General features: G+C 34.7%; 1 protein-coding gene across 2 annotated transcripts in view; it reads right to left on the reverse strand.

The window, feature by feature from the left end:
* Positions 1–18661, reverse strand: part of OLA1 (Obg like ATPase 1) — a 181665-nt gene that overhangs the window by 38950 nt on the left and 124054 nt on the right. For both annotated transcript variants that reach the window (XM_003253728.3, XM_004091970.3), the window contains 2 exons: positions 10213–10293; positions 9798–9895 (listed from right to left, as the gene is read on the reverse strand). In XM_003253728.3, the coding sequence (XP_003253776.1) occupies positions 9798–9895; positions 10213–10293 (179 nt within the window). The remainder of the gene's footprint in view (positions 1–9797; positions 9896–10212; positions 10294–18661) is intronic.

Consider the following 18661-nt stretch of genomic DNA (forward strand, 5'->3'; position numbering starts at 1 on the left):
TGTACCACTATTTTAGACTTGGCAATTTCATATAATTTTTAATTTTGGTTTCAATAAGAGCCATTGTATTTTCTCCACCAAAATTTTTATACATGATATTGCTTAAAAATGCAAGCTAAGGTGGGTACTAAAATATATTGCTGTTGCCTCTTAACAATAAGTTATTAAATAGTTAATAAAATTACAAGACAAGGCAAAAACAGCAGCAGCAAATGCTTATTATCCTAAAAATAACACCCACAAATGTTGTCTTGAGGATTGTTCTTTTTAACTAAAATCCTAATTTAGTTTATTAACTAAACAATTAGATGGAAATTAAACTTTCCGAGATAAAACAAAGCAAAATGCTAAAGTTGCTAACGTGATATTTTCAAAGATTTCTGGAGATTCACAAACATATCTTGTACTGTCACTTAGCTGTCAGTCATCCTGTGTGGAACAGTCGCATTCAGGTCAAATGCATCTATTTCTACCACTTACCTGCTCCAAGAACTTGGGCATGTTTTATAATCTTTCCAACCACCTGCCCTATCTATAAAATGGGCATGATAATATCTGCTTGGTAAGTATAATATCATACATCTCAGCAATTTCCAAGCTCAGAATGCCCATCACATAGCAGGAACTCAACAATAAATAACGGTTTGCTATGTATGTCTTTTAGTTTGGTATAAGAAAAGCTAAATCGGCCGGGCGTGGTGGCTCATGCCTGTAATCCCAGCACTTTGGGAGGCCGAGACGGGCGGATCACGAGGTCAGGAGATCAAGACCATCCTGGCTAACACGGTGAAACCCCGTCTCTACTAAAAATACAAAAAAAAAAAAAAATTAGCCGGCCTGGTGGCGGGCGCCTGTAGTCCCAGCTACTGGGAAGGCTGAGACAGGAGAATGGCGTGAACCCGGGAGGCGGAGCTTGCAGTGAGCCAAGATCGCGTCACTGCACTCAAGCCTGGGCGACAGAGCGAGACTCCGCCTCAAAAAAAAAAAAAAAAAAAAAAAAGCTAAATCAATTATATTAAATGGAGGAAGGAGGGAAGCAGGACATACAAAAGAAAAATGACAAAACTTAAAAGTCATGTTTGAAAACTGCTAGTGACCTTCATGTTGGACATCCATATATGTTCCTGGGGAAAATCTTTTAAAATTTCATTTAAAAAGGCTAAAAATGATTACCAATGAACAGATGCTATTTGATCTTTTCCTTTTAAATTTCAAAATGGATTAAATCCAACAACATTTTCCACAGCCCATAATACATTCTTTTAAAAGAATCTCTAAGGAAAATGCTGATTATCACCCAGGAATACTGATGACTACCCCTTGATTTCAATCACAAATATTTAAAGTACTGAAAAGGCACTGCTAAATCTTTGCTAATGGAAAGACAAAGCTTATTTCTCTCTCTGTTGGAGTAACCCATTCCTAAACTAATATGCAGAACTCTTATTCCAGTGATGCAAATGCTTCATTTTGGCCAGGTATAGTGGTTCACACCTGTAATCTCAGCACTTAGAGAGGCCAAGGCAAGTGGATCGCTTGAGCCAAGGAGTTCTAGAGCAGCCTGGGCAACATGGGAAACCCTGACTCTTACAAAAAATACAAAAATTAGCCAGGTGTGGTGGCCTGCGCCTGTCAGGGAGGTCCAGACTGCAGTGAGCTGTGATTGCACCACTGCACTCCAGCCTGGGCAAGAGAGTGAGACCCTGTCTCTGAAAAAAAAAGAAAAGGAAAAAAATGCTTCATTTTAGTAAACATTCAATTCAAGACCAATGTAACAGTGTAATGAGGGCCATCTCGGAATTTGAGGATCAAATGAAATAAAAAAGCTGAAACACCATAAGGCTCTGGACAAATGTTGGCTGCTGTTATTTCTTAATAAAGTTCAATCTACTTCTTTGAAGTCATACATCGAGGGGCTTTTAAAAAGTGCTTCATAATTGGTAGCATGAATCAACAAGTCACTAGACGAGCATGGAAAAGGAAAGACGAAATTTGAAATAAATTGCAATTATTACTTTAAAGGCTGTTTAAAACATTTAGCAATCAAAAATATTTCTGGACTATAAGAAATCAACGAAAGCAAACTAGAAAATACATGATGGTTATTCTTAAAACCCAAATAAAATTTTAGAACACATTTAGAACATGTTTAAAATGTTTCAATGGAATGTACTTAAATAAAAACATATAAGTTCTTTTCAAGTGGTTGTCTTCACATTTTATTCCTTTTTGATGGCCCATTATGCTCTACATCAACTGACTCCTGTTTCCTTCTCTAACTTCTATTCCTATAACTCGTATTCTGTTTTATTCCATCTAGCTACCTCAGAGCCTTTGTACTTGCAGTTTCCTCTCCCTGGACTGAGCTTTCCATGGATTCTCTCATGGCATGCATGTATCCTTATTTCATAAGGTCTTCCCCAGCCGCCCTAACTAAAACAGTTTCCTCTTACTCTGCTTTGTTTTTATTCACGGTCCTAATCATTCCCTGCATTATATTAAATGTCTGTTTCTTGGATGTCTATTACTCCATGAGACTGTAAGTCCTCCAGGAGAAAGGGCTTTTTCTGTTCACCACCTAAGATAACATGACACACAGAAGGGCTTAATAATTCTTAATAATTATTTGCTTAAAAAGGAAAAAGAAAACAGTACCCACCTTCTCAATGAGCTCACAGTCTTCAAAAGGAACATAAATTTGAAATTTGCATTTATAATGACAGTTTTTTATCAAGTTTTGCTTTTCTTGATGTAAAGCATTAAAAAGATAGATTGTACAGCAATGTGCAGTCCCAGCCTTATATAAATAGGAGTATATGCAAAGTTCGTAAGTCGGTTATTTTAAAACACATTTTTAAAAAGCAGAATTTTAAAACTGGTGGTAAAAATGGTCACAGATACAAAAATATTTCTCAAATTGTTCTATTTCTACTACATTGTGAATTAAATAGGCTTTTGAGGGTGAGTGTCACATTCTAATATTTTTGATGGGAAATGCTTTCTAGGTCAATTTAGAATAAAGGAATGTAATAGTTTAAGTAATGTTACTGATCTCAAATACAGATATGCCAATTCACTTTGCTCTTATTCTAGCCAAAGCAACAGCTGCCCAATATGACGAAAGATGGGAAGAAACATGGTGAGACGCAGAAAAGGCTTATTTTCAAGGCCCTGAGATATGGAAGAGGGAATGAGAGTAGGAAAAAAGATCAGGTCTTATCTGTAATCCAGTCCAGAAAAGTTGCTCTTAAATTGGGCTGCAACCTCAGGAATGCTCTGTACACAATTAGGAAAAGTTACCATGGCAAACCTAGATATTTGCATGGGCATCTTTTCTTTATGAATTCATTACACTTCATTAAAATCATAAAATTCTAGCCCTGGAAGGGAAACTTAGAGATGATCTTTAATTCTTTACTAACTTGCACTGCCTCACCCCCAACATATACATACATACATTCATACTCAGAGAGACTGAGATATAGGAAATCACAATGAAACTGTTTTAAAAGGTTTTTAAAAGAATAAACAATTTTCTTTCAAAAATCATGCTACTGTAATATGATTTTACATAAAGACTGTACATATTGTAACAATGTAAACAAAGAATGATTTACTCTAATGGAAGCCAAAGGTGACAATAAAATCTTCTAAGCTGCAAATGGTGAAGTTATAGGGCCCAACCTGAAAGAGGGGATGGGGTTGTAGAGAACATGGCAGTGATATCATGGGAGTCTCACTGTTATATTTATACATGTAATAAATTTTGTTCCTTAATCCAATAACAGAAATAAAAACCGAGGTAATGTATCCAAAAGATGCATTCACAAGGCCAAAACAAGTCTTTTTTCTATTATTGAATACTTTTTGAGCTATAACTAAATTTGGGAAACATTATTTATACAGAACACATTTTATATAAACAATTTCAATGAATTACCTTCTACATGAAAGGCTAAGTAATTTAAATGGCCAAGTTCAAAGAGCTACTTATAGTAGCAAATAAAGACCATAGCACTTGTATTTCAAATTCTAAAGTAGTATTCTTAACACACCAACTCCTTGACAGTATCTACTCCCTAGGTTACAAATAGACCATATTCTCCAGTTTTTTAGGATTCATTTTCCTTATAGAAACAATATTATTAATGGTACCTAACATTTTGGGCTAGCCTTCAAGTCTATTTAACTCATCAAATAGTTACACTACAGCATTAAATCCAAAGGTAGATGCTGTGTCTGGGGAACACGCTGCACAGGAAAGAACAGTAGAGACAAATAATGCTCCTCCTGTCCCACACAAGCAGGACATATTAGGCTGTAAAACACTGACATTGTTCACCTTTCCTTTTCTCCACCCTTCTCCCAGGAAAACCTGTTATTCAAATCCTACAAACTATCTTGAACCTCCATTCTAAATCCTTCCCGAGGTCCTGCCCTATATTTCCCACTCCCAACAGTCCTAAGATTTCTGAGCTTCAAAATTTTCCTCTACCTTCTTCACCAACTACTAAACTCCTGTATTAGTCCATTCTCACATTGCTATAAAGAAATACCTGAGACTGGGTAATTTATAAAGAAAAGAGGTCTAATTGGCTCACGGTTCTGCAGGCTGTGAGGCATGGCTGGGGAGGCCTCAGGAAACTTCCAATCATGGCAAACGTAAAGAGGAAGCAGGCACAGCCGGAGAAGGAGGAAGAGAGCAAAGGGGTAGGTGCTATACACTTTTAAACAACCAGATCTCATGAGAACTCACTCATTATCATGAGAACAGCAAGAAGGAAATCCACCCCTGCAGTCCAATTGTCTCCTACCAGGCCCCTCCTCCAACACTGGGGATTATAATTCAACATGAGATTCGGGCAGGGACACAAATCCAAACCATATCAACTCCGGTTGTAAGAGTGTAGCTCATCCCAACTCAGTGTTTTGGTAACAAAATATGACTCAGAGATCCTTAATCTCTAGTGCAGATTTTTAAGAGGATTGTTTTTGAATTATTCAACAAAGTGAGTAGGGTAGGGAAGCAAAGAAATTCTTTGTGTAGATGAATCATTTGTAATTTGAAGAACACTGTATAGCTATAAACCAAACTTTATATTTCATTTCCTAGATCATAGATGTGTGTACACGTATAGGGAATATATATTTTAATTTCACATGACAGAATCCTAAGGAACACTTATTTTTTAAAAAGTACTTATAAACCTTTTAATCTGTGGAAGCTAGAACAAATTTTATAAAACTTTTCCTGTTTATGTGGAGTGAAATTCTTCAGCTAGTTTGAAAAAGATGAAAGTCCTGACATATTTGATAAATTACATCACTCACAAATCAGTAAGTCAGCAGATGGTGCTAATGAAGATTACAACGGGCACTCCCAAATGTATCACTTTCTTAAATTCAGTGAACCATCTGGCAAATAGAAATCATTGGCTATAAATAGTATTGCAAAAAATACAAACAGGCCAAGGGAAATTCCTAATATGCATAGGGTCAGTAGCATTATGTTCATATAAAAAAAGTGCTTTCGTATAGAATTATCTCTTTCATAAGAAACCAGAAGTGCACTACTGCATTGTTACCTCTTGATAAGAATATGAAATTGTTGAAAGAATATTCAAAACCCATTTAACGAAAACCAAATAGGAATTCACAAATATTATTACATGTAAAAATATATTCAAATGCAAAAGTACATTTGATCAAAAAAAAAAAAAAAGATTCCTGAATGGGCAAAGGTTTTTCCCCATCCCCACTTCTTTCAGCCTTCCATCTCCTGTAATAAAAAGATCATTTTTCTTTATCATATTCTTTTTAATTCTAAAGATTCTGATCAGAGAAAGAAGTAATTCCACAAAATTCATTCACCAAAAATTATTTGAAATCCTAATTCATAGTATAAATAATACTGTTAACAATAAGCTTTATCATAATACAAAGTAATCTTTCCAAAGCAGAATGTCTGTGTTATATTTCTAGTTTAAATGATCTTGTCAGAAACTGATGACCTCCAATACTTCTACAGAAAGTTTTTTATATTTATATGCATACATGTGTTTGTATATATATGCACACATACAGAAATAGGAAATTGTGTGTCAAAAATATACGCACTTCCACCTACATATATACCTGCTGAGATATAGTAGCTGTAATTTTTATAGGCAGCTCAAGAAATCAAGAAAATATATTTATTCCATGATTCCCCCCGAACCAAGCACATAATGTATAGTATTCCCAAACTATTTTTAGTTGTTGTGTACAGATTATGTGGAAAACTAATGAACACACAAAGATGGGAAAGGGGAAGGAACTGAATCATGGTAAAATAAGAATAATAAAACATTTTTCTATTTAAAATGCATTTAGTGAACTTGACACATTGCCCTCCATTATTAAACGACTTAAAAGACTTTCCAAGTATTTGTCTACCTATCTTGAATCAATTTCATCACTCAGATTAACTGACTCATATAATATTACCCAAAAGGTAATGTTAAATGACTATAAGCCCACCAGGGCATATGAAAATGTGTGTATAACACACACACACGCACACACACACACACACACACACACACACACAAACACACAGTCTGCATATCTAAAAGTTTAGTTATATTTTCCAGTTGAACATAAATATGTAGTATAATAAACAATAAAATATAATGATCCTTTATTAATAGCTTCAAGAAAGGTAGGATCACAAAAATGAAACATAATTGATGGCTGGTAGGTGTAAAAAATATCTAAAATTAGTTTGTTCTACTGATTTCATAATTGGATGGCATATTCTACTAACAGAGCAGCAAGGGTGCAAAGATTGAAATTTAAACCCCTAATTAAGCAGTAGTTTGACAGTTCTAATGTCCTGTACCTGCTTGACACCATGACTCAGTAAGCAATCTCAAATGAAAATTAATACCGCGTATAGTATAATCTTAGTTATAAGTAACAGCTGATCGTGTTTAGAAAATGAAAACCTCAAGTGTTCAAAAATGCTTGTGCTCACCAAAAACAACAAAAACTTCTATATAGTTTTATTCATTCAAGAAACAGCAATTTGTAATAATAAAAAATGGTTTGTGGATTCACTTACAACATCTTGATTACTGTCATTTGATCATAACACAACTGCAACCAACCCGGCTGCCATGTCAGCTTCTCTTCAGGGGCTAGGTCTTTAGTCATAAATCAATGAAATGACTAATTCAGTGACTAATGCTTGCAGCCATTCCAGTTTTTGCATCTTACAAAAGGTCAATATAGCTACTCAATAACACAATAGACTTATCTTTCAAAATGCTTCCTTCTTTTCTGGGGTTGAAAAATAACACATTACCATTTACATTTAGGGTGAACTTCAGTAAGTAAAGTGTTCAATACTTCTGAAATGGTGACCTGCTAAAATAACAACAGTTTTAGTCTCCTCTTGTGGACAAAGTCACAAACCTCTCCTCTCCTCTTTCTTGATGGTTTAAAATAGCTTTCCAGAGCTAAAAGACCCATGAAAGTATTTATTACTGTTTCCTGCATCAGTCTTATTTGCTATAGTAACATTACGTATTAATCTTAAAAAATAAAAGCTTTTTATTTTGCTAAAGAAGCAACTAATAATGCAAATGGAGCTTAGATGTAAACATTACCAAAAAACAAGATGCTAACACAATTAAAAGGATTTAGTAGTTAAAATGGATTTTAACTATTTACATCTGCTTTCAGTGTTATAAATGATGAAAACCTAGTGTTCATATCCTTCATAATAAAAATTTATTCTGCACTTTAATACAAAGGCTATGTTGCATAAACAGAGGATTTAAAGCTGTAGCAGAGTGGCTGAATGAAAGGAAAATGGCAATCTTTCTGGCTCCAGTAGATGCCATTCCCTATCACACAATATTTCCCACTCATAAATACATGACAAATACTTCCTCAATCATTTTTTACGAGCAGGGATGCACAGGGGGTAGTCAATGGCTAGCTTGAGGGAAAATAGGAACAGCAGGCGGCAGAAACTGTACAGAAAATGGCTATGTGGTAAATTCTCTTCTGGAACATCACTCAGTTACCCAGTCTTTGATCTTTCAGCTACAATTATACTAACTTCCACAAGATCTGGATCTCTCCCAACCCTCCCCCCAAGACATACACACACCAACCCCAAACCAGATCATTAGTTATACATAAAACCTATTAAGATTTGGTTTTATAAAATAGGATCATTCATACCTCTACATTATTATAAATTAAAATTTGCTATTTAGACAAGGGTTTACTTTCAATTGCCTATAACCATATCATCATCACAACTGGTCTCACAAAAAACATGGGGTGTCTGGCGACAGCTAAATCACAGACTGGCGTCTCCTAAGCAGTCTGTCTACCATTAGGGTCTGGGAAATGGTATTTACTATACAATTAGAGCCAGGGAGTTCTACCTGTAATCATCCAAATACAGGTGTGAGAAGCCCCTTTGGGCAAGGAAACTGACTCATCCCTTTTCATGTAAACTTTGATGTCTGTATTGTTTCAGAGCCTCAAGAAACCTTACCATTCATACCACAATGAGAAGATTTATTAACTGAGGTCAAGTAATAAATTTTAAAATTCATTCCTAAAGGTAACAATTTTTAACACATTAATCATCAAATTCATAAGAATTTGAAAGGAGACAGAACTGATTATTTTAAAGTTAATTACCTGATGGAGGATACTGACCAGCCTGAATGAAATCTTTACGTTAAATTTATGCTTTTTAGAACATTACCAATAAAGAGGCTAAATTCAGCTTCCTATCAGGAACACAAAATGTCTTATAGTAATATCAACAGGGCATTTTTAGTTGCAGTAATTTCACAGAATTTATTCTAATGATTTATTGGAGTTAACCATCTGACATTAATTATTGTTTTGGCTTCCAGTCTATGAATGTTTATTTTTCAGTTTAAAGCCTTCTCACTCTTTGATATCATATGGAAATGAGAATTTTTAATGGAAAATTGAAACCATGTGCATCTAAGTACTTAATGAAGTACAGGGAGAAACAGACAATATATTTTAGGAGAATTCAGATATTTTGCTTTGGATAGTTTTGATTTGTTTGTATGACTCAATAGTATAAAATACTTAAGAGTCCAGTGAGGCAAGTCAAAGTGAGTGGTATGCCAAATGTGGACATGCCCACAGGTACATGAACATATAATTTTCTGAAGTTATCAGTGATAGTAACAAATCTTGTACATTTTGGTTACATGCCAAAAATGACAATCAGTACATGAATGCATAGTTTTTACTTCGATGTACTTTTAAAGCATTTGAAACAGGTACTGGTCTTTCCCCACACACAGCCTTTTTTTTTTGTTTTTAAGCATTCAATTTAGATTTTAAAATTCATGCCCAGCTACAACCCCAAGCGGGTATTTTAAAGTCACTTGTAATATCAACACAGCTAGAAATTCCTAGTGTAAGAAGTTTTATTGTTGTGACTACATTTATTCTCATTTTGCAATGGAAATAATAATGTCTAATAAACTTACATTTGATAAGTAAATATATATAATTCGATATTGCTTACTTAATTCAGTTTTTCTTAAGTTCTCTAACTATAAGTCAATTAGAAGACTCATCTGTGAAGGTAAATACCAAGCACAGCTTTCTCATTCATTTTAAACTTTTTAATAATAAGGAGAAAAATATTAAAATTAAACATTGCCGTTAAGTACATGTATGTGGGTGTGTGTTTGTGTGTGTACAGAGATGATGCATCTGGGTACATCTGGTGAGGAAAAACTTACCATTTGTTTTTCTTTCTAATGTAGTCTTTTTCAGAAAGATTAACCAAGTAGACCATTGGTTTTGAAGTCAAAAATAAGTGTTTATTCAACACTTCAATCTAAAGTGGGAGATGGAGAAAGAATCCCTTTTAAAAGTTTGGTAAATATGGAGTAAATCACTGAAGAATGTGAAAGTAAACATTCCTTAAAACAAGTAGGCATTTTCATTTTTATAATTCTTGTTTCCAAAAGATTAGTGGTTATGAAATATCATGAATGGGGGAAAAGAAAAAAATAACAAGCCCAGGAATAAGCAATCACTGACAGAAATAAAAATTTAGATATAATGGTAAGTGTAAAATAATGACAGCTCTAATTTGTTCCCTAGCAAATCAAAGCAAAGGCAGTAATAGATGGCATGATATTTATAACTTACCTCTTTGTCATTCCAATCATGATAGAAGCGAACAGGTTTCTTTTGATCTATAACCCAGGATTTTACTTTGCACATTATATCCTACACATGATTGAGAAAAAAGTAAATATATATGAATAACTAAACATTTAGATACTAAATATTAAAATAAAAAGTTTTCAAATTTTCAAAATAAAAATAGATTGTTTTAATGAAAGGGGGCTAGGTCACACAAATAATTATTTTCAATATCTCATTTAAAAACCAAACACTAATAAAACATTGTGGCATTAAATTTTTAATGTATAAAATGGACAATATTAGCAAAAATTAGTAACAGCCTGAAAAATGTCAAGACAATTCAATTACATCAAAGACTAAATACAAGAGTTACTACCATTTCAATATTACCTAGTGATGCCATATAGAAGACAAACATGCTATTAGAAAATGGAGTGAGGGGATATACTGAAGAAAGACTAAATTATATTTTTCCCCTAAGAAGAAAAACAAACAAGACAAAATTGAGCCTATTATTGATGATCCAGCCTCCAAAATATTAAATCAACTGACCAAATCCCTTTTTATTTTAAATTAATTTTTTGCCAACACCTTCTCCCTGCCCACTTCTCCCGCAGCCGCACCCCCAATACCCCCAACTCCCCCACCCCCCCAACCTGCCAAAGCCTCCATTACACAATGGCAAGAGCCCTGCACTGGTGACCTCCAACCAGCTGCATTCACTTTCAGAACATCTCTCTCTGCTGGAAATCTAAAGGCCTTTTAGTTAGCAAGCTAGTGTGCATTCAGAAGGAGTAACTGCAGGAAGAGCCCAATGTGCTTTGTTTCTCTGGCCTTTCTTCACAGAAAGATTAATCATCTGTGAAATGGAAACGGCAAACAGCAAGTGACACAAACTGAACCCTTCAAGCCTTTCCTCATCAGTTTTGTGGTTCTGAATCTAAAAGCTGCGTGTGGCAAGGTTCTCCTTACAGGCAGGTGTTAATAAAAGGCTCTGGGGTCTGAAAGGTCAAATTTAGCTCTTCCAGAAGAAGTGCATTTGAGAGTCATCTGGGTTTCTGTTGTTGTTATTAAAGATAATTTATGGATATGTTTTAAATATGCATTTCTCAAAATTTATTGTAACACAATTATTAGTAATCAATTTCCTGGATTTTTTTTCAATGTATTTTACTTTACCATAATCAGTTATTCTCCTTTAAATATCCATTTGTATAAATTATCTCAATATTTAGTATACCTTCCTTCCAAATCTTGCTGTTACCAACAGGAAAAATAAGGAAAAAGCCTTATATCCTTAGATCCTGATTTGAGACCCTCCAGGCAAAGGACTTCCCACAGATTTTAACAAGGAAGGGGCAAGCTGAAAACTTTTAATGAAATCTAACATGTTCTGCTTAAGAATAATCACTTTTACTCTTCTATAACTGAATTTCACTCATAAATGTTTAAAAGTGGCTAATGTAACACCATTTCCTACAAGGAGAAGATCAAAGTGCTATATTACAAATGCATTATGATTAAAAAAGCCCTGTGCAGCCTTGCTATTAACTGTTCTTTAAACCCTAAAAGGCTTCCCATAGATCTCACTTGGCACTGCATATACAACCTTTGACAAGTAATGTAGACCATTTTTATTCATTGCCTAAAATTGTAGGCAATTATGTGCGTCACACTGGCCACCTGCAAATTCTGAATGCCTGCTCTAGTTGTCAGTGCAAAAAACTAATGTCGGAGGGGATTAATCTAGGGGGAGAGAGTCCTCTTTAATGGCTCCAGCAGGTGAAATGGCCCAGCTGGTTACTATGATGAGTGGCCAGAACAGCTTATGTAGAGACACGCAACAAGATTATACAAAAGAAAGAAAAAACAGTGGTACCATCTTATATTTGGTTCCATTAGTTTTTTCAATTAAAGAAAGAAAACAGACAAAAGAAAGCCAAACAAAAAATAGGGGAAGAAATTAAATTTTAATCATATAAAAAGTATAAAATACTTCTGTAACTATAAACATTTTTACAAAACCGCAGAGCCTCAGTAAGTGCTGATCACCAGTGAAGGAATTTCAGTATTTCTCTTTCATTTTAAATTAACTGGACCATTACTTCAGATATAGAAATCTTATCACGAAAGCATTTGGGCATTTGTTTTTTCTCACATTACAAATTATATTACAAATTAGGAGCACTCAAAAAATTTTTTGCAGTCAAGTTTTAATTAAATAGAATTCACTTATAATCAAAGTTCTTGAACAGCATAGTATTCCTTAAAGCCACATTCAAATATTTTTAGAGAAATTTATATATTATAACCTAGTTTTTGAACAGTTGAAATAAAAACATTTTGTACTCAGTGCTCTCTTAATTATTCCCACAAAAGATTTAACAGCCAAGAAAAGACAACTTAGATTTACTAAAAGATGTCAGTTTTGTTTAAGACAAATCAAAAATAGATTTCTTTTCAGATAAGATTATCTTATATAAATGATCAGTATATGGTATAGTTTCAATGTGCTCTTTTTCTTACATAAAGTAAAAATTAATTCTAATTTTAGCAAAAAATTAAAAGATGTTATATTCTTTATCAGAAAAACTTCTAAACAGATGAAAGAAAACATTTGGACTTGTTTGGATATAATACTTATTGGTTGACTGAATTTATTTCCTTATGTTCATATATATAAATACATATATAAATAACGATGGTTAGAACAATAAAAGGTTCCAGTTAACTGAACTTGGTTAACTGGAAAAAAAATGGAATACCCAATGCATTCAGAAGTTGCCTTAGGTTCCATACTTCTTTACTATCATTATATAGAAATACAGATGTAGGGTTACTAAATTGGGCTGTTTTCATAACTTTAACAAATCCCTCATTTTCAAAATAAATTCTGTACATTATAGAGATACATAAAAATTCCCGATCATTTGAACTTTTTGGGTAGACTGCAGTTACATGAGTGGACTAATTCAAGAGGTTACAGTATAATGCTTAAGCATGGGAATAAATCCTAGCCACTTACCAGGTCTGTGACCTACTTCATTGATAAAATGCAGAGGATGAGATCTACCTCCTAGGAAGTGTTGTGAAGATTGAAAGGGATAATGCATATAGTGTTTAGCACAGTTCTTGGCACAGAATGAATTCTCAATAAATGTGAGTAGTTGCCATTGTTGTTATGATTGCTGAAAGATTAAATCACAGTGATCTACAAAATGGCAATATGTTCTCTTGGGTGCTCCTTTAAAGCATATGTACACTTTTCCATCTGTATAATTGTTCACTAGTCCTTTTCTTCAAATTTCTGAGTTACTAAAAATACTAGCTTTTTTCATGAAATCTCAAGTCAGGCTTCTAATCTTACCATTCTGCAAGAACTAGCTCTTGCTAAACGACTATCTTTTAACTGCAAAGAAACTTAACCCAAACTCACCTTGAATACCTCACTCTTCTGCTTTGACTCTTCTTACTCAGAGCTTCACATTTAAAATTAGAAATGCTCTATTTTCTTGATATATTTTATTATTGTTATTGTTAACAGCAACTGTAATGTATTTAGACTCAGAGCTTCATGCGTGACTTGCCTAAATTTCCACAGCTAGTAAGTGGCAGAGATGAGATTCAAATTCAGGTCTAAGTGACTTGGAAGTTCATGTTCTCTTCCATACCCTGGCATATTTGTCTTCCTTACTGCTTTTATAACTGTTCCTTGTTTAGCCTAGACATCCCCCAAGGTTGTTATTCAAAATCCTCATTCTCATTCAGGCTATCAGAGAAATTCAGTATTCTTATTTTTATTATTTGGGTACAATAGCTGATCATTAATCCATGTATCACAAAAATAGTAATTTTTCTTTGCAGACAATTACATAATAATCCGGTCATTTATTATATATTCCTAAAATACTAGACTTCTCTATCTTGGTATCTTCAGTTCCCATAGCAGGAATTATTAACCTATGATCCATAAATAGATTTCAGGGGTTCCTTACCACCCTGAAACTGTACATAAAGTTCTGTTTATGTGCCTTTGAGGGAAGACGGCACATAACTTTCAAATGCTTTTCAAAGGGATCCATAATCCAAAAATCCAAGAACCATGGCTGTTAGTGACTCTGATGGCAATACTCAAATGCCCTACCAACAGCTAATTAAGTAAATGTTCTAGGTCCAGGGACTCCCAGACCAGAGGTTGAGACACTGACCCAAAACATGCTTTAGCCAGACCTTGCACTGAAAATTTCTCTATCCTGTCCAATACTGTACTGATAAAAATTCTTTTATAATGTTTATCTAACATATTCCAGTTAAAATCATAGTAGAGATGTTGGAGAATATTATATATTAAATATATCATTATTCTAAAAGAACTACTTGCTTGAGGGTAAAAAAAATGTTTAGGGAGAAAAATATGGGACTTGTCCTACTAGATATTAAAATAAACCATAGAACTATAGTAATTAGAATAGTATGACACTGGCACAAGAAGACAGATACAGATTAGAAACAATCTAAAAAGCCAGGCATGGTGGCTCATGCTTGTAATCCCAGCATTTTGGGAGGCTGAGGCAGGAGGCTGGCTTGAGGCTAGGAGTTTGAGACCGTCTTGGGCAACAAAGTGAGACCCCATCTCTACAAAAAATAAAAAAATTAAAAAATAACTGGGCGTGGTGGTGTGTGTCTGTAGTTCCAGCTACTCAAGAGGCTGAGGTTGAGGGGAGGATTGCTTGAGTCCAGTATGAGGCTGCAGCAAACTACGATCACACCATGCACTCCAGCCTGGGCAACAGAGCGAGACCCTGTCTCCAAAAAAATAATGAAAGAAATAAACTTTTTTTTTTTTTTTTTTAAAGAAAATCTAGGCCAGGCACAGTGGCTCATGCCTATAATCCTAGCACTTTGGGAAGCCAAGGCAGGTGGATCACCTGAGGTCAGGAGTTTGAGACCAGCTTGGCCATCATAGCGAAACCCCATCTCTACTAAAATAAATAAATAAATAAATTAGCTAGACGTGGTGGCAGGCACCTGTAATCCCATCTACTCGGGAGGCTGAGGCAGTAGAATCACTTGAACCCGGGAGGTGGAGGTTGCAGTGAACCGAGATTGCACCATTGCATTCCAGCCTGGGGGACAAGAGCAAAACTTGTCTCAAAAAAAAAATAAAAATAAAAATAAAATCTAAAAAACCATTAATTGGAGATTTGCTAATTAAGTTGTGGGGCACTGATACAACAGAACACTTTGTAGCCATTAAGATGAGATATATCTATATGTACATTTGCATGGGAAAATGTCCAAAATATACTGCTAAGTGAGAACAGCAGCTTTAGAACAATGGAATATGGTTAAGAATATGGATTTTGGCCATATTCCTCAAGATCTGAGTTCAAGTCTTGGTTCTAACACTTTCTGGCTGAGTAATTTTGGGGAAGTTACCTAACCTCTCTCAGCTTGTTTCTGTAAAACTGTATAACTCCAATAAAATATGGTGATTGTGAAAATAAAACAAGAAAATACATGTAAAACAACTGGCAAGTTCTAAGCACACAGTAAATACTCAATAAATAATAATATTTACGGAGCTGGGCACGGTGGCTCACGCCTGTAATCCCAGCACTTTGGGAGGCTGAGACGGGCGGATCATGAGGTCAGGAGATCGAGACCATCCTGGCTAACATGGTGAAACCCCGTCTCTATTAAAAATACAAAAAATTAGCCAGGCGTGATGGCAGTACCTGTAGTCCCAGCTACTTGGGAGGCTGAGGCAGGAGAATGGTGTGAACCCGGGAGGCGGAGCTTGCAGTGAGCCAAGATGGTGCCACTGCACTCCAGCCTGGGCAACAGAGCAAGACTCCGTCTCAAAAAATATATAAATAAATAAATAATATTTATGGCAGAATGCACAGTGTGATTCCATTTATGGTTCTGAAACTATATATAATATATATATATAGACATACTCAAATAATGAAACTGGTTAGATAACACACTAAATAATTAGCAATAGAAATCTCTAGAAGGTTAGATGCCAGACAGCTTTTCCCTTTCTGCCTTCTATTTAAAACTACAACATTTTAAAAAATTTTAACCAATAGATATCACTGTTATAATAGGAAAAAAATAAGGTATATTCACAGGGTAAGGAGAGAGGGGAAACTTCATCAATTCTCTGCCCACCATCTGTAATCCTAAAATTTGATGGCTAAATGGATAGACTTGGTGGTTTATCAAGGTGACTCACTCTTATTCTGTAATAATTATAACTTCCAAGCTATACTTACCTTCAGGAAAATCTGCCACCACAATTCTAATGCTGATATCCAGATGAACTGACTTATGCTGGTTAGGTAGCTTTAACAAAGACAGCCAACGATGCACTCAGACTACAAGAATTAGGGCAAGGCTTCTGGTTCAAAACAGTCGCTAGAAGTCCACTAATACAGCATCCTTCAACTATTCTCTTTAAACACCCGAAATTGCAGAAAAAAAAATCAAACTAAGCTTTCTCTTATAAAATAGACCTCCACTGTGTATTCTATTAATGACGTTTGGGATCTCTCTGAATCACAGTATTAAGCATTTGTTGCTCTACTAGATAAATGCTGCTATTTATGGAGGCTGGAGTACTGATCCCTGGACAACATCTTTCTATATACCTGAATGACTGAAACTCCCAGAAAAGGATTAGGCAATAATGAACAGAACTAGCAGTAATGCTCTACATGACTATGAGTGTATGGCGGTGAGGGGGACCCCCCAAGAATTAACACAATAGGATAATTCTAGCAATAACTTTGGTAGAATACATGCTGTCAATTGTAGGTTTTCAGTTATATGATTCACTGAAGTAGACAGTAAGACCACCCCCTGAATATAATGTTTCTGGCCCCTGTCTACAATAAAGTGGCAACCAAAATGGACATCAATTTACTTCTGAGGTATAGATCTCAGCAAAGGATCTGGCCATTAGTAAAGAGAAGAAGGCAACTGTCCCTATGATTCCTGAAAATAAGTTTGAATGCATTTTACCATGTTTGAGGAAGGGTCTGGAGGTTGTGGGGAAGCCAACAAATCTGATTTTAATAAAAGGAATACTGATAATTTATGGAAAGTAGAGTCATAGAAAAAACACATCTTTAAAAATGACTGAGAAACAAAAAAACCTCAATGAATTATTTGGCATACTTAGTAGAATGCAAAAAGATAAGAGCATCTATACAATAGGAGCAGATGAACTGACTTATGCTGGTTAGGTAGCTTTAACAAAGACAGCCAACAATCCACTCGAGGTCACAAAAAGATAACAGTGAAGTTAGAAAAAAATGGATGAGATATATCTAGAGAGTTGATAAAAGTACAAATATTTTTAATGAAACCAAAATCAAAGTAGGAAAATACAAGTCCAATCTGGAGACACGACTGATATGGCAGAAGATAATCAATGGTCTATAGGTCAAACTTGAGAAGGGAATATACTGAAGTATAACATACACTCAATATAACATATCTAAGTGCCCAAATGAACTACCAGAGAATGAACACATCTGTAATTATCACTCTGATCAACATATAGAAGATTATTAGTAGTAGAGTTACAATGTTCCACTCCTCTTCAGAGATAATCACTACTTTGGCTTCTTTGCGTCGCAAATTAGCCTGTTATTGAAACTTATAGAGATAATCACACAATATATATTACTTTGCGTCTGGCTTCTTCTGCTCAATATTATTTGTGAATTTATCCATGTCATTTCATGTAGCAGTATTGTGTTTTTCTCTGCAGTATAATATTTCACTGTAGGAATATTGCACAATTTATACGTTCTACTGTTAATGGACATCTAGGCTGTTTACACTTTAAGGCTATTAGGAATAAAGTTGCTATAAACATTCTTGTACATATATTTTGGTAAATTTGTGCATGCATTTCTCTTGAGTATATACCTAAGACTGGAATTGCTTGGTTGTAGGCAAGGCATTTACCCAAACTTCATACATATTGCTAATAAATTTTCAAAAGCAGATGTACTAATTTACACTCCCGTCAGCACTGTATGACAATTTCATTTGCTTCACATTCTTCTCAACACTTGGTATTGTCAGTCTTATTAATTTATGGCAAGTGTATGGTATCTCACCATAGTCTGAATTTGCATTTCTGTGGTGATTAATGAGGAATTTCTTCTTTTGTGAAGTACTTGTTGAAGTCTCTGCATATTTTTCTATCAGGCTGTCTTTTTCTTATTTATTTGTAGGAATTCTTTGTTAGATGCTGCAAATATCTTCTTTCTCTGAGGAATGGTCTTTTATGTTCACGAAAGAGATTCATCTATAATTTTTCTCTCTAACATTGTAAGATTTTGGTATCAGGACTATTCTGATCTCACAAAAGTGTTTCCTCTTTTTCTACTGTTTGGAAGAGTGTGATTGAGACTTTATATATATA

Source organism: Nomascus leucogenys, chromosome 22a (genome assembly GCF_006542625.1).
Source record: "Nomascus leucogenys isolate Asia chromosome 22a, Asia_NLE_v1, whole genome shotgun sequence".
In the NCBI taxonomy this organism is placed as follows: Eukaryota; Metazoa; Chordata; class Mammalia; order Primates; family Hylobatidae; genus Nomascus; species Nomascus leucogenys.